Source organism: Oenanthe melanoleuca, chromosome Z (genome assembly GCF_029582105.1).
Source record: "Oenanthe melanoleuca isolate GR-GAL-2019-014 chromosome Z, OMel1.0, whole genome shotgun sequence".
In the NCBI taxonomy this organism is placed as follows: Eukaryota; Metazoa; Chordata; class Aves; order Passeriformes; family Muscicapidae; genus Oenanthe; species Oenanthe melanoleuca.
The window spans coordinates 31,095,840-31,121,527 of record NC_079362.1 but is presented as its reverse complement, the minus strand read 5'-3'; the positions used below and the strand labels follow the sequence as shown (position 1 = coordinate 31,121,527).

Sequence of the window (25,688 nt, the reverse complement as noted above, 5' to 3'; positions counted from 1 at the left end):
TTTTGAACATCTTTCTTTTCAGAGCTTTTGAGTGTGCAGCAAAAAGGAAATTTTCAGTCAAGCTGAATGCGTAACTAGTCAAGGCTAGCAATGAGTATCAGTATTCTGTGGACTTGCTCCAGGTGCTTCAGTCGTGTGGACTCACCTGCCATACCCCTGTGCAGTTCAGAAGACATCTTGCCTTAAGCTTCCATGGAACCAACCTTTCAGACCTGTAATCCATCATTCTCGTCACCACCCATCAGTAGTGTGTGAATACACTTGCAAACATGAGAGTAGCTCCAGTCATTAGAGACAACAGTAAGGTACAGTTTAACTGCTGCAGCCCAACTGGAAACCATTTATTCACTACCTTACCCACCAAAGGGACACAGGTGCCAGTGAGACAGCTGCTGTGCAGTAACAGTCTGAGCCTTGGTACACTGGAGTCTGCATCTGCAACCCTTTTCAAGCTGCCTGGGCCAACCTTCCAGCTTGTACATAAGAGGTATTAAAGTAATTATGCTACACAGTAGTTAAGCTACTGTGTCTTTGATAAACATGGTGAAATAATGTAGGAGATTGAACAGATTAGTTTTACAAGACAGACAGCTAAGGTAAGGTTTAATAGAGCAAGGTAGAATACAGCTCCTGTGGCTGCTGGGTGAGCCAAAGAAACAGAATAGAGATTTTTCTAGATCAGTTTGTTTCATATTCAACCACCTTGGCAGGCAGAGCTTCAACCTCGAGACAAGCAGCAGCAAGAGCAAGTCTTCCCTTCTCTTGCTCTTCACCTCACCAGTTCACTACCCTAGTGGGAGGAAGTGTCTGCAAAGGTCAGTGAGGACAAGGACACAGTTAAAAAATCCAAACAGCCTCTAAAACACAGATCTTTGCATATGAAGACAGCATTGAAAACCTAGTGGAACAGAACGAGCAATAGAACACCAAAGGTTTTAACTGCTCAGTGCTCTCTCCTTTGTGGTCAGCTTCAGGTAGGCAGCCAGAGTGACAGCAGAAAACTATACAGAAATACCTACCTGCAGAAGGCAGTGTCCTCAGTCCCACTGGAAGCAAGATAAGCACCTTAACAAGCCTGCTGTTTCAGTTTTCTTGAGCTGCTGTCTACTGTGATAAATTGGATAGGGGAGAAGTTTTTAAACTAAAGCTCTCAAGAGCTTTAAGGAAGCTTAAAGAAACAAGCAGGACAGACTTGCAGAGACCAGAAGCACTGCTGGCTGGATATTCACCATCAAGGTGAAATCATTAGCAATCAATTCAAACACACTCTGTCAAAAAGAAGCAGAAGACCTTCTCAATTTATCCAAAGTCAACACATTTTGCTGTTTAATAAATCTTTATTATCAGTAATGTGGGAAGTGGCACTTCAGTGCACAACAGCACAGAGATTACAGATTTGGAGGTCCTCCCATTTCAGACACAGATAGGAAACATCAGGAAGAACATGCAATCAAACAATGATCAGCTCTAGATACATCATGATGTGGTCCAAAAAAACACATTGAAACAATTAATCAAACATAACTTCTCTGAGTAAGGTTAAGATATTGCATTTGTAGTGTTTCCATCGAGCTTTGCTTCAGCGAACCAGCGGAGCCTGCTTGAGTGAAATGAGGACTGAACGCATGCGGGACACATCTTTTGCCTGCTTACTAGACTTGGGATTAAAGTCACAGAGCTGAGCCACACGTTCCCACTCAGTGCCTGGAAAAACTTCTTCTGCTTCGTTCACAAAGGCTTCTTCAGCTGCCCTAAAAGCAATGCAATGCACCTTGTGTTAATGCCCAGCATATAAGGCACTCCTTCCCTCTTAGAGGATGCAGTTTCTTTCAGCATGTTTCATAAGAAATGTGACCTGACAGCTGCTTGTGGACATTATGGGCACATAAGCTCCCACTGCCCCAATCCTGGAGATGAAAGTAGATTGCAGTAGTATGCTATGCACAAGCAGTGCAGAGGATTGCAGAGGATTGTGTAAAATGTTGGAATACAGGTGTTTGGTTTTAAGAATAGTTATTGAGTCTTGGCCTAAGGAGTCGCCACACAAGCTTCCAAGAAGTAAGGTACTTCTATGTAGGCATTTTATTTATGGAGAAATGCCCAGGTCTTAACTAGTTAAGCCTCTGCCACTTGATGGCTTATACTGGACATTTGCCAACTAGAAATTTACAACTGCCTGCAAGCATGTCTTAAACAAATTCCATTTGAGGATTTAAATCAGCCCCAAGGCCTACAGGCCATCATAAAACTATCTGCTGATGATTCCCAATGCTGTAGTGAAGCAGCATGAATCATAAGGAATTTAAGTCATGAATCCCATGCTTGTGAGTGCAACAGACTGCAGCATATCTTGGCAGAGGAGATGACTTGTTTGAGGTTACATCATAGAACAAATGTATTTCCCCTGCTCTCACCCTAAGAAGACTCTAAGGAGGCTTTGTACATTATGTACTGGATAGTGCTAGTGGCTTCACAGCTGTATTATTTTGGCTTTTCTATGCTGCCAATAGCATTGCTTCAATGCAGGGATAACATTCCAGCATCTAGTTTACATGAACTGTGGGGCCCTGGAAGCTGCCTGAGTGCAGAAGCAGTAAGCATCGAGAGATCAAACCAAATCCATCTACTCCAACAAGCAGTACAGAGAAAGCAGTGAAAATGACTCTCCCATGAGGGTTCAGCACTATTCACAGGGATGATAAGGTTACAGACACCACTGAAGACAAGGATCACTACAACACTGCTACTTTATGTGACATGACACTTTTAGGGGGCAGTGAAGATTTTTTTACTTAACTGTTCTAGGCTGTAGCAAGGATGATTTATGTTTGTGCTTAAAGGTGAAGAGAAGAAAAGAAACAAGGAGAGAAAGTTTAAGTCAGATATAGAAAAATGAGAATGAGTTTAATGCAGATGATTAGCTGGCTGAACATGCACTAGTAGCTTAGCCTACGTTCAGGAAACAGGCAGCCAGTTTTATTTTGCAGCACTTACACTGCACATTTCCATTGGACATATGAAAATAAGGATTTTATTGAAAAAACCTAACAAAACCAACTCCAGGAGATTTCAGAAAAGTTAAAGACCACCTGTAAATCCATCATTTCACAAGTCTTGGTTTCAATATTAATGCACTCAAAGCCACAACACGGCTCACCAGTACACCTTCTAAAGGTGTCACCTTAGAATCTGTGACATGTCCATCTTTCAATTCAAGTCTACAAATTAAGGGAAGAAATTAAAATACATGAACAAGCCAATGAACATTGCAATCCTTCTACCCCTCAGAAACTAGCATACTCACTGAGGCTTGAAAGTCACAGCTCTGTTTTCACTGACCTATTAGGCTGGTAAAACATCTACACTGCTCCTAAATATCTTCCCAGCAGTTTACACTGATTTTCCAATACCACCTTTTCGTACTTTCCCTCTGTTCTCTAACAGCTTCCTATTTCTGTATACACGCATATTTTCTACACTGATTTATGTCAGGCAATTCCTTTCTACCTTCCTTGGCTTGTGACTCTCTATGTACAAGCAGTGCTTGAAAATTTTTCTGATATGTAGGCAAAACAGGTGGTCACTGCCTATTACAGAGTTAAACATTGCTTCTCTGTGGAAGGACTAAATACAGCACCCATGTGAAACTGCAGGCTCTAGCCCACACCCCCAGCAAAGCGTCTTGCTAAGCCATGTTCACTGGCCTGGAAACAACTGTAAACCCTTAGGTCTAAAGACTACTGAAGTCATTACCCAAATTCCAGTGGTATGTACACTGTATGACTTAATCTGAAAGTGCTAGGCTTTGTGCAGTGCACACAGCAGAACTGCACTTAATACTGCAGACCAGAAGCAGTCCAATAAGGAAACATTTGGAAGGCACCCTCAGACATTCGGCACTGTTTCTGATCCTGCTTATTATCGTTGACTAGCAAACAGAATTAGTAGTTAAGCAAACATACACATAACCAATCACGTCAGCGAAGGGTTGTTTGTAGAAAGCTTCATCTGCCACCCTAGGTAGCAAGTAGTCCAACAGGCAGGCAAGCAGGCAGGAGAAAAGAGATAAGGATGAGAAGTACGGAACACAGCTGGAAGCAGTTTTTAAAAGCACACTAACCTTGCATCACCTAGACTTACTGTAACAGGAAAGCAGTCACCACATGGAATGTATCAATTAAGCCACTGGTCAGAGGGGCAACACAGAAATCCTGCTACATCCTAGAAGTTTGAACCAGCTAGCTGAGGACTAGAGGAGCCCCAATGTTAGCATTAGACTACTCCCAGAGGATAGAAACCACCATCAGGAGAGAGATCTCATCAGGGTGATGACAATGCCAAACACTTCTGTGCAACATTTGTTTATGAGCTCTGCTCCAGACTCCATATCGTGGCCATAATAAAGCTATGAGGTATTATGAGCTCTAGCCACCAACTACAGCAGTACTAATCCAGTTCCCCTTTCTTGGCCCAATCAAAAGTTAGTGAGTGCCTCAGTGAATGGCAGTGGCAAATACATAATTTGAAGGCAGTGTAGGCCTCCTTTCTTCCTTTTCAAAGAAGAGTAGTCTACCTAGGACTTCACTTAATAAAGACAAACCTGATGGCCATTTTGATAAGAAAAGTGGTATTTAAAAAAAAAAAAAACACCAAAATTAAGAAAACAGCAGTTCATCCTGAACCCTGTGACTTTCCAAAATGTAAAGCAATCTTGATGATTACCTGGACAGAATGATGTAGAGATTTAAGAGGCATTAAGCCAATTCTATCACATTTACCTTCATGCAGCTTGAAGTCACAATTCCACATGGAACTTCTAAGAAAGTGTAAGAGCTTACTATTCCAAGTCATCACTTTCTGCCACAGGACCCATAATTAGACAATTCAAACCACTACAGACACAGTCAGCATTTAGTTTTTCACTAGTAGAACTGAGTCATGTTATTTCTGAATTCCTTCCTAAAAGAGCAGCACAAGGTTTTAAGATATTTAATTAAATGACCTGTAGCAAAGATTAACTAGAATGCCACTTCCATATGTTCTAAAATAAGCAAGTAAGAATGCTAATCTCAGAGTAGGCAATCGCAAACGCTAAAGGCCTGTGCAGCTGGGTGAAATGTTTTCTGGCCATGTTCAAGTTTTATGTCCTAAGAGGAATCTTTAGGAATACTTGATCATCATTTTAATGCTTCCTGGATATTAAATCTATACTATTTAAGAAAACTTAAAAGGATAGGTCGTTAGGAGTGTTTACTTTAATGATCTGAAGGACTATTGCCTTAAGAGATACAAGAAGTATTCTAACCTCCCTCTCCAATTATTTTCATAATTAGAACCATAATTCTTTCGAAACTTTACCTGTTACTGGCTTTTGTTTTCTCAAGCTTTTCATCTTGCCTTGCGTACCACTCTTCCAACTCTTTTATTGCTTTCTCTTTCCATTCTGCTTCCTGTTTTCGTGAGTTTGCATCTAAAGATTTAAGAATTGCTTTGTCAGTCATGTTTGTATCCAAATGCATCTTGCAAACATTTCAATGATGGTTCAGGTTGCACTCTAGGGCGGACAGGTGCTTCAGCTCAGGTAAGGGTTAGGAGATATCCTGATTTAGGCTATGAGAACTCTAAATACTACAAACATTCAAAGCATTAGCTAAACAGAATTCCTGTGCAGTATAACTGGGAGAGTCCACTTCAGTTTACGATAGGCATTTTGCAGAGTAGTTCAGATTCAGTAAATCTGTTGTCTGCAAACTGCTCAAACCAGAAACCGTCTCCTTACTATGCCAGTGCTGGAACAAAGTTTAGTAAAGCCTCTATGCTTAGACAAAGTGAAGGAATCTGGCATTCCACATACTTTTACACATAGCCTACAGCTCATCTGCTGTAACTAGTCCAAAAGAGGAGCAAAAAGGTCAGCTCTATCCAGAATTACATTTTATAGAAGGTTCTGTCCTAACAATTTCAAGCAAAGGGTCCTCCACTGTCCATGGGTAGGTACCACTGCATTTGACAGCTATATTTAGTTTAGTTAACAATCCATTACTTTCTTAATTTAGTTAGATTTAGTTAGATTAAGATCCATGTGACAACAGATGGCCTCAGCAATTACAAAATGAGTAATCTTTATCCTTTGAAATAAACTACTAATGCCTACTGTATTTATTATCATCTTTTTAGATTAAAAAGGCTGTTCATTTTCTGTCAGCTCATCTGTAAGTAAAGGTTCAGAGAGCCACTTGTTGCTGACTCCCACACCAGTATTAAGTCTGCTTACTAGAAGACTCATCCAGGCTTGCCCCTTGAACTCAGAAAGCATGTCCAGACTCCAAAGAGGCAGTGCCATGGTTCAGAATTCTACTGCTTAAGAATCATAGAATGGCTTGAGCTGGAAGACGCCTTAAGCATCACTTTGTTCCACCTCCTCTGCCATGGGCAGGGACATCTTCCATTACACCAGACTGCTCAAAGCCCCATTCACCCTGGGGCATCCACACCATCTCATGTCAGTGCCTCACCACCCTCAGCATAAAGAATTTTTTCCTAAAGGCTAATCCAAAGCTACCCTCTTTCTGTTTAAAGCTATTACCTCTTTTAAACTACACACCCTTGTAAAAATTCCCTCTCCAGTTCTTCTGTACGCCCCCTTCAGGTACTGAAGGTTGCTCTAAGGTCACCCAGAGCCCTTCTCCAGGTGGAACAACCCCAACTGTCTCAGCCTGAGAGAAGCTGACATTAAGTTACTCAACAAATACCATGCTTACCAAGTTGCTCCAGGCGCTCCTTTTGCTCCTCTCTCCACTTACGAATACTTTCTGGTTCTGACTGCAATCTATCTGCTTGGGAGATGGCAGCATAGCAGTGTGTAGGACCATTACTCTCCTTGGAGGAAAGGAATAGTGAAGTCATTTGTGCATAACAAGTGAATATTTCAGAAAACTGCCTGGCAGCTATATAAAATTGGACTCAATTTGAACTGAACCAATAATACATTCATTTGATGTCAGCACCAGTGAAAGCTCTTTGTGTCTCCACAAAGCTCAGAATTCACCTAAAACTCTGAGGAGAAGTACATCGCTCATATGTTGCTTCCTTCCCAAGCATTCATTCAATCAGGGCTAATGAGCCAACTGTGACACCAGGCAATGACCATGCCTTGGACACACTGGTGTGAAATTCAGTTACAACAAAGTGATTGCCTTAGCATTCCTCATTCCTCCCTGACACCAATAAAAGAGGTATCTCCTCCTTCTGTCATTACCATGGCTGCCTAACATGGTTTCATACTGTGACTGAGCTTTTTAGTCATAAGCTTAATTTCATGCAACTTCATGTCACTAAGAAATGTATAGTGTTTTCACTCTGTTCCTTGTAAGACCATCTTGAAAAGACAACCAGTATGCATGAATTATCTTTAAAAAGCAAGCAAATCTGAAAACTCTTCCTTAAACCAGGTAGAGCACACTTTCAGTTTAGCAGACAGAGAAAGTCAGTGTAAAATCATATCAGAGCCTATCACTCTGCTTTACAGTGTTTATGTACCATTAAGCCACATTTCAAAATGTACCGCTGCTTTAAGTGGCCTCTAAGTTCAGAGGATGGGCATAATCAAGAACACTGACAGCTACCAGAATAGGAGACCCTCCTCAGATATGAGACAAAATTACTTTAAAGACAAGAAATAGGAAGTATTAATCTACGTTAAGGTAAAATTCTCAGAGTAGAACAGCACATTCTAAGTACAGAATACTTCTATCTTACCTGATAGACATCCCCGTTAACCACTCCATCAACAGCATCTGTAAAGAGGTGACTTGTTTAGTCATTTGAGAAAAGATAGAACAGCCAGATTTACTGATTTCTGTAACTTGTATGGAAAGCTTTACTAGAGTATGTTATGTGGGAGTTGTGAATGTTACTTGATACCCTGCAGGGACACTTCCTTCTCCCTGCACTTTTCTCGACAGGCATGAAAAACCAAATGAGCCACCATTCTGCAAAACCAGAAATACAAGGTTATTTCTGCATCATGAGTTCTTGCTTCTAACATAAACAGCAGAGCTGATACTGCTGAGAGGCTGCTACAGATTGCATTCTAAAGCTACTCCCACTTTGTCCTCCCTCTCTTAGAGGCTAACTACTATACAACTGGTCTGAAGTTAACATCACCACTTTTTTAGCATCTACCTGGAATATTAACAATTCTGCAGTCAACAATTGGTAATTCTTATCCTATCCTATTAGGAGGTGTTGTTACCTCCTAATTAGCTAAAAAGATATAGCTAACATTCCTAGCAAAGTCACCTTTCTGTTACTATCTGTGATGACATGCTTGACAGCTTCCTACTTCAGCAGCAGCATTACTATCTCTGAAGTGACAGTGGCAATAGAGCCTCAGGAACAGGCTCAGGTACAAATCTTTGCCACAGAACCCTAAAATTTCATATTATAAAACACAGCTGTAGGAAACACATGCCAGTTGTAAGCCAGACTTTTAAGTTTTTGAAACTATTTAAATCTCTGGACTATACAAAATTCACCAAGACTTTCAATAACTGCTAAATCTCAGCAGGGCATCTCTCTGGAGCAGCGCCACATGACATCTGTGTGCTATACCAAGTAGTCATGTTACTCATGCCACCATGGATAAATCTATCACACAGGAGTGTTTCCAGCACACTACACCTCTCAGTGAAAGAAGTGATTGTACCAAGCAGTAAGCAGAAAAATCAAGTTACTTTGCACCACCTCCTTAAAAATAGATAGCTGATTGACCTAAAACTAAACAAGTTATGCTGCTGTATCCTCTTGTTTGTGGCTAGGTATGCACCAGTTTCATAGTACTAGCAAATGGGACACAGGAAGTTCTTCATTCTCCTTCATCAGGGAACTAGGCAAGTGTTTTTATCTCTGAGCCCTGAAGAGCAGTCATTAGCTGTGTTATGCAGAGGACTGTAAACTCATAAGTTCAAGAATGGCAGTTAAGTTGGGGGATACTAGTCCCCAAGAACATAGTTACTACCTTTTGCAGACGACGATTCAAATTAAGAAAAAATAGCTTTTCAGTTATGAGAAACTGACATTTTATAACTAGACTCCCATAACTGAGAGATGGTTGCTGCTTTGTCGGAGTCCTACTTCTCTGCAAGGTACAGGAGGCCTTTACAAAGACAAAATCACCAGCTGGGCAAGAGGGCTCATAAATCTCGAGGATGCTTCCATGAACAGTGATAGTAAGTTTTCTTGTCACACCAAAAAACATTCATGATGGTCTTCACTAATCAGGCTGGTAGTCTGCTCAGGTAAAAGCAACAACATCATTGCTTAAGGCTGTGCCTAAGATGAAACACATAGGTTTGTCTAAGGGCCACTTTTGTTCTGCACAGAAATGCCACTTACAGACACTGAACTATATGTTTCCAGAGGGCACCCAGAAGCATTAGCAATATTAGAACAAATTTCCCATCTGTTCTGAGCTCCCTAGAACTTGCAATTAAGCTGCAGAGTCAGCATGCTGACTGAGCATATCACAAGCAGAAGAGGAAACAGAACTAAACCAGCATACTGTCATATGCCAATACAAGTGTGCTAACTGGAACAAGACCAATAGTCAAACATTCCTTCATTTCAGCTCTGCAGTCTTTGTGCTTGCATAATTAAGTATGAAGTATAGAAAAACTATCTGTTTGCCAGCCTTCATATCAGTAATTAATGCTAGTTGTGTATCAGATTTTTCTGTTCACAGAATCATGCTATAAGCTTCCCACAGAAAAAGCCTAAATACTAGCAGTGCCATCATAATATTTTCAGCAGTCATGAACAATGAAACCCCTCTACTGGCTTCAGAGTCCTTCCAACTGCATCACAGTATTGTATCTCCTGAAGTTAAAATTGACATGTTTAGAACCATCTCAGTTAGTAATGATCCATACTCTTGTTTGCTTTTCAACTCAGGGTAACTCTTATTTTTAAGGGCACTGTTGCAATGAACATACCCAAACATTTTCAGTTCTGCAACATATGCTGACAATATGGTAATAATGAATTTTCATACAGCAACACAGATACCTTTTAGAGTCTGGAAGAGTCTGAAGAGGATAAGTCTTATCAGTTGCCTTGCATTCACAGGAGATACAACACCCAAGCTTGCCAAAAACAGAAAGCTAGCACCAATGCCCTCCATATTTACTACAGCTTACAAAAGAAAAGGCTGGGTAGTTTGAAAATAAACACAAAAACCATTTTGTCACTTCAGTCTTAGAATATATATCCAATATATGGACTCAGAGGTTTATCACAATCATGGTCAACTATTCTGAAGGCTACTGCTGGCATTATTACCATTCAATACCACTTGGTCTAAAAGGAAATTAGCTTAGCCTTGTTCACCAGCCTCTCTGAAGTCTTATTCTCAATGCAAAAGAGAACTGTTGTCCAAGACATCAGAGGCAGGGCTATACAGTCCACTGAAACATTTTTATTATACTCTTTTAAAATAGAAGTATTTTTATGAGTTACCTTCAGCATCTCTTTTAAACAACAAGTACTCTAAGTCCTGCTACTTTCAGTGAGCTAGCAGCTCTAGTTAAAGCAACAGAAGAACATAAAGTTTAATATATTCTGACATAAGGTTAAGTAACTTCACCACTTGAGGCCTCATTTCCCATAGTTTATTCTTTTAGGGAGTCATGTTTTCCTTTTACCTCTCGCTCTCCCACATAAGATGGTAAGAAGAATCTTCTACAAAACTTTTGTTTACACAGTTATGCAAGAACCTGGAGAAGAAATAATTTTTCTAGCCGTAACTGATTCTTGTGCCTGTGTGCAAAATAAAGGCAAGCAGCTCAGGAAGAGTGCTTATTTCCAGTGTTTTAGTTCTAATCTGCTGTCCTATCAAAACCCAGTAGTTCCCTCATTTTCAATATAATCAACAGGCTAAAACTAAAACACACCTGCAGTAATACCATGCCATAACAGCTTGCCATAACAGCTTCTGTAATTTTCCAATGTAACAGCTTCTGTAATTTTCACCTTCTGTAAATTTCTACTAGTATTCTCTTGAAAACAAAAAACCCCCAGATTTTTCTGTTCTGACTTCATAATAATGCAGCATCACTAACACAAGCTAGAGAGATACCATTCCTTTATCATTCCTTTCTCAGTGCTGTCTTATGGGGCTCTGAAGCCTCAGATGCTGATTGCATAGAAAAAACCCAGATCAATGGCTGTTCAAACAATTAAGAAAAAAATCAACAATCACACACAAGAACTCTTTCTGTTTGTGCTGCTAACTACTGAGACAGGAGGAATCAATGCTTTCCTAAACAATTTTGAAGCAAATTGGCTCTCAGTTCCTGAAAGGCTACTAAATTAAACCTAGACAAACCACCAGACACAATTACTTTCTTAATTGCTAGAGGCTCATGAAGATAGAGAAACATAATACAGTCAAGTTCACATGAAACTTACAGAGCATGAAAATGTGAAAGCAATGTTGGAGACTAGTCAGTCTACATTAAACTTGTGTTTTTGCATGATTGTTAACATACATAACTGCTTGTCTTCGAATGAAATCTCCCATAAGAAGCTACTTGAGAAACTGCCATGAAGATTTTGTATTGGCTATCTAGAAACCACACATTTTCCCCTGAACTCTCTCTCTCTTGCTCAGAGAACATAGCAAGCAAATTGATACAATCTCAAGACATACTACTGTCAGAATCTCACTGCAAATATATGGACATTGATCCACTGAATCACTGAGAAAGAAATCTCATAAGACATCACGTTGATAATACCTAGGCAACAGCATTGTATACTCCCTGCTTTCTGGAGCAGGGATTATGCTTCACCTTCCAAGGGAAATAAGATTAGGTTTTTGCATGCTCAGGCAGCTTGAATGGCATAGCTATTTACATAACGAATGGCCTACTGGATCAGGTCTGGATCAGTATTCCAACCCTGATCAATATGAAATTATGCTGTGTGAGACACACAAACCTGGCAACATTTTGCTATTCCTCCCACACCCAGTATCCATCATTACAGCAATTAACAGAATTCCCAATATCGATATTTTCAATTCATTAAGCTTACTTCTGTCCATGTATTTGTCTAATCATTTACCAAGTGACTGAAACTGAAAGACTGCTTGTTGATTAGATACTATGATTCTTAAAAGTGCATTTCAAGAAGCTGATGACTGCTTGTCACTATGTCTGAATTTAAGATCTTCAAACTTCAGTTGAGAGCTGCCCGAGTTAGTGCTTTTGGCCCAGTATTTAGAAAGAACTTATCCAACAGACCTGTAAATAAGAAGTTAAAAAAAGGTTACTGTTAAAAAAAGTAAATCCACAAATCCCTGGTCATGATGCTTAAGGATTTACGTAAGAACTTGCATTGTTTCAAGAAGACATTTGCATTCACCTATTCAATTACAGAAGAGTTTAATGGGCAAATATGCCCGAGACTACAATAGTCTAATATTTATTAAGGTACTGATCAGATGATAAGAAATGTCTAACACAAATGGCAACAGAAGTCATTAGATCATTTGTCACCATGCCTGCACCAGTACATTTTGCACAGCTGAAGTCTGTGCTTTTTAACATGGAGGGAGAGAGTATAGGCACTGACAGCCAACAGAGATCAATGTTCTGTTAAGAAAAAGGACCTCCAAAAGTCCACAAGCTTTGTATCCCACACCTATTTAACAGGACAGAGCATAAATGCAATCCCAGGACTTAAAAAAAAACAAGATGACATACAGATTCTGCCTAGACTTCCCAGATCCTTGGACCTTATTATCATATTTATTATTTTATTAACTTTTTTCTAAAGTTCTCTAATAACCCTTTTGCACTTCATGACAAGTCAACTTCCACGACTTGAGAAAAAGAGCTTGAAAGGCAGTTTAAGAACTACTTTTAAATATCAAACCAATCTAGAAGCATTGAACAAATCAACTGTTTGGAACATAAAGCCCACATAAGGCATGATGTTTGCCTAAGGCTTCCGAAAGTTAGAAGGGAAGTGTCCATTGTGTCTCTTTCTGCACTATACATAGAATACGGAAGCCAAATTATGTATGATACCAAAACAGGATGTGTTCTGATAAGAATTTTACTCAAGTTCTTGTGCTGGAACAAGATACTACCCAGTAAACACCTTCTTTTCAGGAGTATGTAATCCATATGTTTTAGACCTTATGAGTGAGCTGATGTTAAAGGCAGTGCTATCACTAAATAGACTGGAAGGTCTCCATTACTCAGTTTATCTCGAGGAGCTTTATTCACAGAGATACTACAAACCTGCCCCTCATTCATAAGATACATCAGTAATTTCTGATATCAGGTTGCAAAATGAAGACTTAATTCTAAAGATGTTCTGACAATGAACTGGGGAGCAGTTATTCAACTCAGTCTGAAGGAGAGTGGCATCCTACTGCAGTGACAAAGGGATGTCATATGTGAGCAAATATGTGCCTTTGGCCCTGGTGACAAGTAGAAGCAAAGTCTTCTGAGAGTGTTGCAACATCAACCCCTTTCCACTGAGGCTTCAGTTAAAGCCTTTCATAAGGAGAAGTGTTTATTTAGGGCTGCTGTGGATACCATTAGACTAACTGGAAACACACTAACCTATACTTCTTAACACACAGTTCCCACCCTTCTCCAAAAGCGGGTTTTGCAGTGCCGGGTTTGCTACACTTCAGTACAAAGGTTACCAAGGAACAAAGGCTAAAGGTTTAGTAAAATTAAACATTAGCTTAATTGCTCTTACGCTTTAAGACCGAGATCACCCCCGCTGAAGACAGAAACCCAACTGGCGGATTTATCCTGCTTCCAGAAGCCTTCCTTCAGGCAGGCTGCTGGATTAGACGAGATCAGCACCGCTCGCATTAGGACACGGGCACGCCTCAGGCGGCTTCAGGGCATACAAACTATAACCGAGGGAGCAGGGAGGTAGCTCGCCTTGAGGCACAGCGCACCAGAACGGCCCCGACCCGCCCCGGGACCACCCCCGGCAGAGCGCCGGGGCGAGGGTCCCGCCGGGGAGAGGGTCCCGCCGGCACCGCCCCGAGCGCCAAGGGCAGCCGGGACCCCTCAGCCCAGCCCCACCCGCCGCCCCCGCAGCGCGTACCCGCGCCCAGGCCCTCGGGACGCTGCAGCGCCTCGGGCACCTCGCCGTTCTCCAGGATGCCGTAGCCCTCGTCGTTCTCGATGCCCGCGATCTCGTTCTCCTGCTGCGCCAGGAAAGCGGCGGCGGGATCCTCCTCGCCACCGTCGGGTGCCCCGTTCCCGGCGGGCGGCTGCTGGGCACCGAAGGGGTCCATGTCGGCCATGGGTGAAGGCGGGCAGGCGGCTGCGGCTCCGCACCGCGCCTACGCCGGGCAGAGCGCGGAAGGGGCGGGGGCGCCCCGCCTGCGCCAATGAGCGCCGAGCACCGCCGGCCCCGCCCAATCAGCGAGCGGTCGTGGCGGGGTCTGCGGAACGCGAGCCAATCAGCGCCCAGAGAGCAGCGGGCGGGCGGGGCGGGGCGCGGCCCCGATGCCCGGAGGAGCCGGGCGGCACCGGCGGGCTGCGATCCATGGGGCTCCGACCCGTGGGGCTCCGCTCCCTCCGGATCCGGTCCCTCTGGCTGCGGCGGGGCCGGGGTCGCTTCTGCCAGGCTGCCGAAGCACAGGTGCTCCGCTGCGACAGGACACGAGTCCGTCGGCAGCTCGGAGACAAATTCGAACCCGCAGATTGCGTCCAAAACATCGTTTCTGGCAAACGTCTTTCTCTGGTGATTTTGCCAGTCTTCTGTCTGACACAGGGAAGCTTAAGTCACAGACACACAGGAAGTGTCAGGTTGGTAGGGACCACAGTGGGTCGCAGGTTCAACCTCCCTGCTTAAGCAGGGTCATCCCAGATCATTTGGCACAGGGCTGTGTCTATATGGTTCTTGAATATCTCCAGTGAGGGAGACTTCACACCCTCTCTGATCAATCTGTTCCAGTGCTCAGTCACCCACACAGTAAAGTTCTTTCTCATATTCAAGTGAAATTTACTGTGCATCAGTTGTTTCATGTCCTGGTGGCTGTCCTGCAGCCTGGCTCCATATTCTTAACACCCCTGCCTTTTGATATTTACACACACTAATGTGTAACGAGTCAAACCAGTGTGAGTTTGGGGAGCGTGTGTTCCGCTGACCGTGTGTTAACAAAATGTTCACTGGAAGGGCAGTCATTTCTGATACAATTTTTTTGACAGTTACTTTGATCAGTTCTTGTATCTGGCTCATAACACAGATAGAATCATACAGCTGTAGAATGTTAAGGGATTAGAATGGACTAAAAGACCATCTAGTCCCCATCCCTGCTGCCTTGGGCAGGGACACCTTCCACTAGAGCAGATTGTTCCAGGCCTTATCCAACCTCTCCTTCAACACTGACAGGGTTGAGACACCCACAGCCTCCCTGGGCAACCTGTTCCACTGTCTCCCCACCAGAAGACTAAAGAATTTCTTCCTAATATCTGACTAAATTTCCCTCCTTTGTACCCATTACCCCTTGCCCTGTCACTACAGTTCCTGGCATTGACTCCCTCTCTAGTTTCCCTGTAGTACCCCTCAGGAGGTTGCACAACCTTTTCCAGGATGAGCAGACCCAACTTCCTCAGTCTGTCTTTGTAGGGGAGGTGCTCCAGTCCTCTTACCAACATCGTGGCCTCCGCTGGACTTGCTCCAAGAGTTCCCTGTCTTTCTTATGCTGAGGAAATTGGAGCTGTGTGAGGTACTCCAGGCTTGAGCAGAGGGGGACAATCACCTCATTTGACCTGCTGGTCATGTATGTAGTTTATTGGCAGAGCAGAGAGGGGAGAGGAAAATATTGCTGTAAGAAAGGAGAAAATGATGCTGGCAGCCCTCAAGCTGATGCAGTTGCTGCAAAGAGGTACTTTTTAAATTCCACTTACATGTTGCTTGTAAATCTGTGTGTACATTTAATGAAATATTAGAGGTAATGCCATTCAGACTTTTGTTATAGTCCCAAACAAAGGTTCAGACATATTTCAGAAGGAGGCCAAATTCAGAGAAAAATTTGACTCTGAAAGACAGTTGTTTCCCATGTGAATTTAATGGGTGAGATAAATCACATGCTAAGTTAATATCATTTGCTAGAGAAAAAAAGCACAAGTAAACTCCTGTAGCATGACAGAGATTCACCTCATTTGGTCAAATAAAATATGTGTCTAGTTTCTCCTATGAAAACCCAGAATCTGGTATGGCAGGAGGCTAGACATTCCTGAATTTTGTCTCTCATAGAAACACAGTAAGGTTATTTATTTTAAATAATCTACAGCTGCCATGGGAAAGCTAAAGAATTAAAAACAACAGCAGTAAGCAGGCCCATAATTCACAACAGGAGACGATAAAAATGAAATACTATCATAAAGTGTATGCCATGCTCTCACAGAAACTTGCTGACTTTGTTCCACAAGTTCTTCTAAAAACATACTCCCATTCTCATTTTCATCACTCTTCTTTCCTTTTATGCAAATAAAAGTGATACTGTACTGCTTCCCTTTAACTATGACTAGTAGATTTTAGATGACTGTCTAGCTATTTCCTCTTTTGCTTTACCACTGCCTCTTAGCCCTCTGAGGGATTTCTGATGGCACAAAAACAAGTAGGACATTGTGATTTAAAATGAAAAGCAAATCCTGTTACTTGCTTGTCTAAAAATTGCAGAATAGGGATTAAGGAATATGAAGCATAAGCAGAATTGCAATTTTTCAAATGGCCCAAGAAAATTATTTTCTGTGTTCAGAATGAGTGACTGAATGCTATTGCTTTAGATGCAAAGGAAAATACAGTGAGCCATTAGATCTGTTTTGACGATGAATTCAAAAATTTTTATGTTATCTATAATTCAGATGCACTATGAATTGTTCTTGCACCGACAAAGCTATTATTAATTTTCTGCTTTCTTACCCTGTAAAAGAAGTCAAGATACTTCCTTTTCTAAAGGCAGGTGTTACTCCTTAGAGAGAAGTACAAAACATAAGAGTAGCATGCCCTTTGTTATTCATCCATAGTGGTTTGTTGGTATGTCACAATGGGGAGAAGAGTTTATTACAGAAATATTAGATAATAAAACCTCATGGAAATATGAAAAGGCAAACAGACTGCATAGGAGTGTCAGGATTGTTCTGTTTCTCTCCAGTTTTGAAATACTATGACATTTAATTCCAGTTTCTATGTGTACTGAGGTTGGTTTAGAAGTAGTTTAAAAATACGTTTCTGAGCATTTATGAAAACATGGATTCGCAACTCTGCACTTCCAACGTTAAGAAAGTCATTACAACATGTAGTGGAATTTCTCTGACTCTTTCATAATGTTTTTGATATAAGAAATTAAATAATTAGTAGAACAGATGTTTCCAGAGGAAAAAAAAAACACCAAACTTTCAAGCTGTAGACACAAGTTAGAAAAACCTCCCAGCTTTTCACCTATGAGCTGTATCAGAAAGATGGTGACTACTTGGGGTCAGATTGCCATTCCTTTGCAAAGTACAAAGGGCTGAAAGGAACTGGTTTGAGAAGAACATAAAGCTACCAGTATCAGTCTGCTGCACAGCAGCTACCCTGCACATCACTTCACATCAATCTGTAAGTTCCCTCAAAGCAGATTTGTAAAGGTCACTGCCCATACACTGACTTGGGCACTTACAGCTACAATTAACAGTTCTACTAAATGGGTTTATGAAGACTAAAGCCCACAAAGAAAACATTCGTACATGTCGCTGCCATTCAGGTCAAGCTCATCTGCACTGCAGACTCATACTGCAGCTGTTCACCTTGTTTGATGGGGAAGGATTTAAAGCCAAGCTAGGGTCTATAACTCATATTGACAGTAGCAGCTTAAATAAGCCATCTGCCCACTCTGACTAGCTCAGAAGGCCAAAGGCAATTCTCTATTCAGACAATCAAACTGGAGACATGTTTATTACTACAACATGAAAAAGAAGCCAGTCTCTAAACATATGTTATTCTCATCCTCAGAAAAAAGGCAGGTTTTTCATGAGAGAGAGACTCTTTGGGTGCAGCAAGTCACCTGCTAGGCAAGAGTTTGAAGTGGCCCACCCTTACTTCACATGTATACAGACAAACATGTCTTCTGCTACAAGGCCTCCATCCAGTACCACAGCAAGACACACTGCTTGCAGTTTATCTGATATGCTGATTTGCTGCCATGAGAATTTGATTAGGTGGAGGAATGAAGAGACGCTGCTGGTAGCATCCATATTGTTAAATACAAACATCCCAAGATAAGCACAGCTGCTTTCCAAGGACACCCAGTAGTCAATAAAATAAGGAACGTACCTACAACTAATAAACATGTTGTGCTATGATGCTTTTTTGTTGCTCCAAAAGCAGTATCTAATCATCACAGCTGTGCATGGTATTCAAACAGAATCTGAGCAAGCAGAGAATATACATTTTTCCCTACCCAAGGGAAGGAGAAAGCTGCACAAAGATGGATAGGAGGATGGATGGAGGGTTAGACTGTCAGAGCAGAACAGTAGTAAGTAATATGACAAGAATAGTGTAAAAAGCCAGGTTTACAAATACAGGGTCAAGATACTTGAAATTATATGAATTATAGAGTAAGCAATACCATGAAAGTAAAGTCTTGTCAACATTTTGTATGGATAGAGTAGGCTTCTCCTTAAAACAAAAGTACTTCAGTCCTTTAATAATCTTTGTTGTCTTGCCCTGGATTCACTCCAGTATGTCCATGTCTTTCTTGTTCTGTGGACCCAAAACTGGATTCAACATTCCAGATCTGCTGAATGCAGAGGAAGGATCACTGTCTTTCACATGCTTTCACATTTTTCATTGTGAGGGCATATTGCTGGTAGATGATAAGCTTCTCGCTCCCAGAGACCCCAAGGCCCTTCCTTGTCAAGCTATTTTCCAGCTCCCAGAATGTACTGATGGCTGGAATTATCCCAGTGTAAGACTTTGCATTTCCTATTGTGGAGGTCTGTGAGATTCCCCTCTGCCCAATTTTCCAGCCTTCCAAGGTCCTTCTCAGTGGCAGCACAACCCCCTGATGTAGCAGTCACTCCTCCTGGTTTGGTATAATATGTGAATTTGCTGTAGCAGCACTCTGCTCCACCATCCAGGTCATTAATGAAGAACCTCAGTAGTATTGGCCCCACTATCACTCCCTGAAGTATAATGCTAGTGAACTTGCTTCCAGCTTGATTTTGTGCCACATATCACAACCTCTGCACCTGATCATTCAGGTGAATTTCAATTCACCTCACTGTCCGTTTATTTGTCCCATACTTTGTCAGTTTGTCTTGTTAGAATGTTGTGAAATACAGCATTAAAACCCTATTACAACAAAGATGAACAATTTCTCACTGCTCTCCATTCATGCAACAGGCAATGCAGCTCACTGTGGAAGGTCATCAAGTTGGTTAAGCATGACTTGCCCTCTGTAAGTGAATGGTGGCAACTTCTGATGACTTTTTGTCCTTCCTGATACTAGAAATGGTATCCAGGATTAGTTATTCCATCATCTTCCCAGGGGCTTACCTGAAGCTGGTTGGCCTGTTGCTCCACTATTGCTCTTTTTCAACTTTCTGGAAGATATGTGTGATACTTGCTCTCTTCCAGTCTTGAGAAACATTCCTAATTGCCATGGCCTTTCAAAGACTATCAAGGGTGAACTCCCAAAGACATCAGTCAGTATTTTCATTGGTGGAGTATGTAAAGAGTATGTATAGCCTATTTGTTTATGTGCTCCTTAAATGGGTCCTTCTCCACCCAAGGAAAGTTTCTTTGCTCCAGACAATTTCTCTGGTTCAGCCTATTCCTCTGTTTGCAGATCCTTGAGATTCTTGAGGGTTAGGATTGTTTTATTGCAACAGACCTGATAAGGTGCTCCAAATTTACTCACAATCCAAGGTGGAGAGCTTGATTCAAGTGCATACAGATCCAGTGTAGAGATAGGTGTCTTTGTAGTATGTTCTCCCATTAAATCATTACTTCCTCAGAAACACAAGAAAAACTAGAACTAGGTTTTTGATGCTTTATTATTTGTTTTCTTAAGAGCATCTGCTTTGCAAAAAGGAGTCAGATGAAATGCACAGAAAAAGCTCTTATAGCATGTTTCATTTCCATAAAGACAGTGAAGTCAACATTTTGTGGTGTTCTAAGAGGTATGTGAAATAATATGGGAGAACAAGCTGAAGGGTCCCTTTTAGTTAATGGTACAAAACTCATTCCTCATCAGCAAGAAAAAGCCCTGTGTAGGGATAGAAGAGAAAGTTACCTATTTTCAGATATTTCTGGAACATATTTGCAAGCCAGGTCATTTGCAAGCCCCTTTGCAGGATAAAGGCTTATTACCAAAACAAAAAAAAAAGTTACCATGTAGAACTGCTGAAGCCTGCAACAAGCCTCAAATTTCTGTCTTATTAAATTTGCTAAATCTCCTCTTGTCTGGTATCCATGCCAACAAGGAAGATGATTGATGTCATTGTGAGCTACTCAATCATCTTTGAAATGCCAGCTGGGAGGGTTCCTTAAGCCTGGGGCAATTATCATTCATATCTTCAAGAACAAGTTCACAGAAAAACATTTTGAATTCGTCACTAGAGAAAGATTAAACAGAATCTCTGATTCCACAAAGCAATGGCATGTATGTTTGACTTCACAGTTTCTTGTTGTTGTAGAATGTGCTGCATGTGAGGTTCTTACATCCAAAGGAAGACTTGTCAGCCTGTCTGACAGAATTTTTCTTCTGAGAGAAAAATTAGTTTTCCACAGATTATAACTTCCTAGCCTGTCTGATCAAACTGATTGCAACTGTGTAGGTAATAAGCATCTTTCTGCCTTATAATCTCACCCTCATCTTCTCTGACATAATTGAAGTGGCCAATTTAATTTACAGCAGAAATTGTAAATTCCCCCAACACCGTCAGAAGTATTCAGTGAAAAATTTTTCTTTGGTAATATATTTGAAAATGTATTCAGCAAATTAATTTTCAATCAAGTTTTCTGGACAATCTGTATTACATCTATGTTCTACAGTTTTGATTCCCAAGGCTACTTCTGGTACATAAATTGTCTTAGTTTTTTAGAATCACTTCTGAATGTGGAACCTCTGCAACTCCTAAGGTAGTAAAACTAATTGAAATATCAGCAAATAATCTACCACTTCTTTATTGTATCACAGTCCTGCTGGCTTCCTTAGAAACAATGAAGCAGTGGCCTTTTCTGGATTTGATTTACAGATACAAAAGCATTCCATGAGGTGCAGAATGAGTATTTCAACTTGCCCAAACCCAACACAGGTCACAAAACGTTGCGAAGAATCTGACTGCATAGAAACAACTCATGCAAAGAAGTATAAATAAAAGTAACACTTTAATTCTATTTCTGCTGTAAACTGCTTTTAAAATGTAATTTTTTTTTTAAAGTTTAATTGAACCTGAAATAAATGGCAACCACTTCAATAGAGAGACTGTTGAAGCATATACTGAACAGAAATCACAATTTACTGCAGATGGTTGCAAAGTAAGGAAGTTGAGTTAAGAAGGCTCTGGTAGAAGGGGAAAGCCATTCTTTATTGACACTGATTTTTCTTTTTGCCTTTTTAATTAATTGCCACTTTTAAAAGAACTTTGAAAGGTAGTTTGACTGTATGAAAATCTGGGTAGCCAAGAGCTTTTGAAGCTCTTTTGAAGCTCTTGAATCTGCCAAGATTTTCTCATTTCCCTCCTAAACCAGCAGCAGGTTTATGACTGAATTCCATACAGAAGGTGAGGTATTGCACCACTTTCCCCTGTCAAAGGTGGAAAAAATGTCAAAGTAATCTACATTCTGAACATATATAAAGCACCTACTCAGCTGCTTTATCACAGAATACATTAACTTGACTTTTTTTCCTGGGTAATGAAGGCAGTATCACTTATGCGAATGCTTATTTTTCCAGTCAGGGCTCAGTTTTCCCTCTAATGCTTGCAAGTGTTAGAGATCTATTTCCTTGCAACAGCACACCTAGACTCTGATCTGCTGGAGGAAACTGGTCCAGATGCAAGATGCGCCTCTTGCAGCGGCAGCTTGTGACTAGCATGTACAAACCAGCTGGGAATGGGTTTGGCTCTGACCTCAGCCCACCGATTGTGGTGGGGAGCAGGTCAATGATGAGCAATGTCACCCAGGCAGGCAGGGAGGCTGAGGTGTAGACTGGCACTCCTACAGCCCCACTGAGGCAAGACTGACAGCCCTGAGCTAAGACAAACAAACATTCTGTTCATTCTCAGTGGTTTGTGTGTCACGGGTTTCTGCATCACACACTTTTCAACTGTTCCACTGACAACAGATGTATTATTTCTGTCCTGTGGCTCTCCCTTCTGCCTTTTACAATCGCCTGGAGGTTTCTTAAAGTAGTAATTTACATTTACACACCCCTCAGAAAAGTGAGAGCATTAGTCCCCTCCCTCTCTGCCCTCAATTTATAGAGTGCACGTTCCTCCCTCCTCTGCTCCTATGGAGTAGAACTGAAGTACAACCAGATTAGAGTGGATGGTGTCTATTTATTCCAAATGCCAATTCAAAGATGCTAAAGACCAGACATTTTATACAGGTGTTTTGTTAGGTCAGCACACTTCTCATACTGATTTGTAGCTGCAGGAATTCAACAGATCTGTAAACTAAACAATAACACCTTGAATAAGCCAGCTATAAGAATTCAGTTTGACAATTAAATGTGAAAGGCTTATTTTAGTGATTAAAGCAGTATCATCCAGCAATTTGGTGGCAAAAAACAGTGAATCAGAACTGGTTGATTTAGAGACTAGCTTTCTCTTCCCCAAAGCTCCCTGCTGTCTTGTAAAACACAGAATATACAGAGTAGGACAGTCACCTCCACTCTATCTGGTACAGTCTGGGGCAAGATAGCACTTAAAGGGGGGTGTTTTACTGTCTGTTCACTAAGTATGCTGAAAGAGGCAAAAATGATGACTGAAAAATCTTAAAACTAGCAGCTGCTATCATTTGAGGGTTGTATACCCTAAACAGATGCGGCTTTGTATCATAGCCCTGATCATGTGTGTTGTCAAGTCAAAAACTGTGAGCCAGTGCACCCCAGAGATATACACAGGATTGGAACATAGAGATCTCTGCTCCTTCAGTTCAGGAAATAACTAAAGGAGGGAAGACATTTGTGCAGAAGGAGGGAGAAAATATACTAATGGGAGGCCTCTAGCTAAATTATAAATTTTTACCAATTTTGAATGTGTCACAGTCCTTCAATTGTGATTTTTAGAGGAAAAAAAGATTATGTTTAACATCATCTGCCTTCTTCTCATGCAGACCCCTTATTTATAGTCCCATTTGTCTCGCATTACTCATAGCACTAGGGAAAGGCTCTCTGAGTTTCATGACTCAGTCCCCTCAGCTGCTATTTCCAGCAGCATTTCTCATGAAACCAGTATCTTTCAAGTTCCCCTGTTGCCCAACTTTCAGTCCAGCTTCTTATGCTCCTCAGATTTTTGGGCTTCATAGCATTCTCAGCAATCCACTGGCCAGTATCAGCCAGTACCACTTCATTCTGTCACTCTTCCCTAGTTTCTCCTTATATCTTTCACCTTCTGAATCTCTTCCTGCCTCTGTAACCCTTAATCACCGTTTGTCAGTAAGAGTTGTCTTGTCCACATCATCCCAGCCACCCCTCCCAAATATTGTATGCAATCTCCATCTCTCACTTCTTCCTGTGAAAGTTGTTTAAACAGTTACTCAAACTCCACAAGATGTGGTGAAAGGACAAGTCAGTCCTTTACTGTAATTTACTGAACAGTTAGCACATCTGGGCTCATTCACAGTACAAAGGCTTGCTCTCAAAGTTGGATGAGAAAGTTTGTCAGAGCAAAAGGGAAATATACTGCTCTTCTTAGCTTGTCAGAACTTGTGTGGAAACTAAAATTCAAATGTTGGGCTAAAATAAAATCTGCAGAAATCAAGTTCTTGCTGTCACCACAAGGAGATGTACTGCTGATCACTGTTGTCTGGATGGCCCAATAAAAAATTATACTGTCATTGCTAGTAAGAAAACTAATGCTAGCAATGAAAGACCACAAGAACAATAACAAGGCTGTTAGGTTTGTTATTAGTTTGAGTGAATTTATTCAAGTGCAAACTGAAGTTGGGTACCAGGTGTCTTTTGTTATGATGTAGAGTTTAAGCGTGGGATAATACCAGAGACCTTAAAAACATGTGCACAGGCTAAAAACAGAAGCCACAAGACTATAAACATCTCACTCCCAGTCAGCTTCTGGTTCTTGAGGAATTACAATCTTAAGTGCTGAGAACACTGCTTTAGACATAACAGGGAGGACAAGGAAGCAATCAAACAACAAGTGCATGCAGTTTATGCACTGTTTACAAATACGACAAATAAATTATGTGGCTGTGGGAAGTTAACACTCCCAGAACTGCAGAGTATATCACCCAAGGAAAGGAGACCAGAGAATTAAAATTCAATGACAAACTCAAGCAATGTTGAAATGTACTAAATACTGATATTTGAAAAGAATTCCTGCTGGCAAATGGTTGTCATCATTGGATCATCATGGAATTTTCTTCCTTAAAACTATGTCAAAGCTGCCAGCACATCACCTGTTTCAAGGAACAAGGCGCTTCAAATGTCTTGTATCATGCCAGTCAAGTTTTAGTGGTGTATAGGAGTCTATAAACTACATGCACTTGTTGTCTCAAGTTCTGTAATTCCTGGATAAAGAATTACTGCACATAAATTCAATTTTGCCTAGAGTAGTAACTATCACTGTGACAACCACCACAACACTCTGAAATGGTCAAGCACTTGCACTAAACAATCATGGATGATCCCTTCCAGCTGGAAGCATTCCACTGTGTTCTAAGTATGCTTCTCATTATTGTCCACATCCATCAAATCCTCAGTATGAGCTGGCTCTGCCACTGAAATAAAAGACAAACCTGCAACAGAACTAGGGTTTTAGACATTACACAGAATACAGTGTTGGAATTGCTGTGGCCAGATCTTCATTAGGAAGTGTTAGGGAGTGTAAAACTGCATGGGTTGGAATAGTTCACAGATTCTGCACTATTATTTGTTTCTTACTTTTGTGCTTTACATTAGAAATATAGATATAGATATAGATATAGATATAGATATAGATATAGATATAGATATAGATATAGATATAGATATAGATATAGATATAGATATAGATATAGATATAGATTAGATATAGATATAGATATAGATATAGATATAGATATAGATATAGATATATAGATATATAGATATAGATACATATCACTGCATATCATCTTACCTTCAATTCTACTGCTTTAATACTGAATAATTAAAAGAACAGGGGCTCACCCTTGTGTCATTTTTAGGCTATAATATGCAAAATGTTATTCTATCATTGCAAAATTATTCCAGAAGTTAATAGCTTGTGTTCTGGAGGCATTCTTTTCCTGCTTCTTTACCTGATGACTGAACAAGGAACTTGCCCTGGAAAAGAAGGGTGTGTCTGTTCTGTGGAGATGGTGGTAAATGTTTGTGCAGGAAGAACCTAGAGCACCTAAGGAACTACAAGAACAAGCTGGGGTTTTAGCCTCAAGCCATGTAGTTTAGTTGGAGA

At 41.0% G+C, this 25,688-nt stretch overlaps 1 protein-coding gene across 2 annotated transcripts; it reads right to left on the bottom strand.

Moving 5' to 3' along the window:
- Window positions 1-1,317: 1,317 nt before the first annotated feature.
- Window positions 1,318-14,445, bottom strand: CLTA (clathrin light chain A). 2 transcript variants are annotated; one of them, XM_056513023.1, is made up of 5 exons: window positions 14,137-14,445; window positions 7,759-7,796; window positions 6,762-6,879; window positions 5,359-5,470; window positions 1,318-1,751 (listed from the first exon to the last, which is right to left on the bottom strand). In XM_056513023.1, the coding sequence occupies exons 1-5, from the start codon at window positions 14,336-14,338 to the stop codon at window positions 1,580-1,582; spliced, it is 642 nt and encodes a 213-aa protein (XP_056368998.1). In that variant the 5' UTR covers window positions 14,339-14,445; the 3' UTR covers window positions 1,318-1,579. The 2 variants fall into 2 exon arrangements, with proteins under 2 accessions (XP_056368998.1, XP_056368997.1); XM_056513022.1 differs by having other exon boundaries at window positions 14,143-14,387.
- Window positions 14,446-25,688: the final 11,243 nt, after the last annotated feature.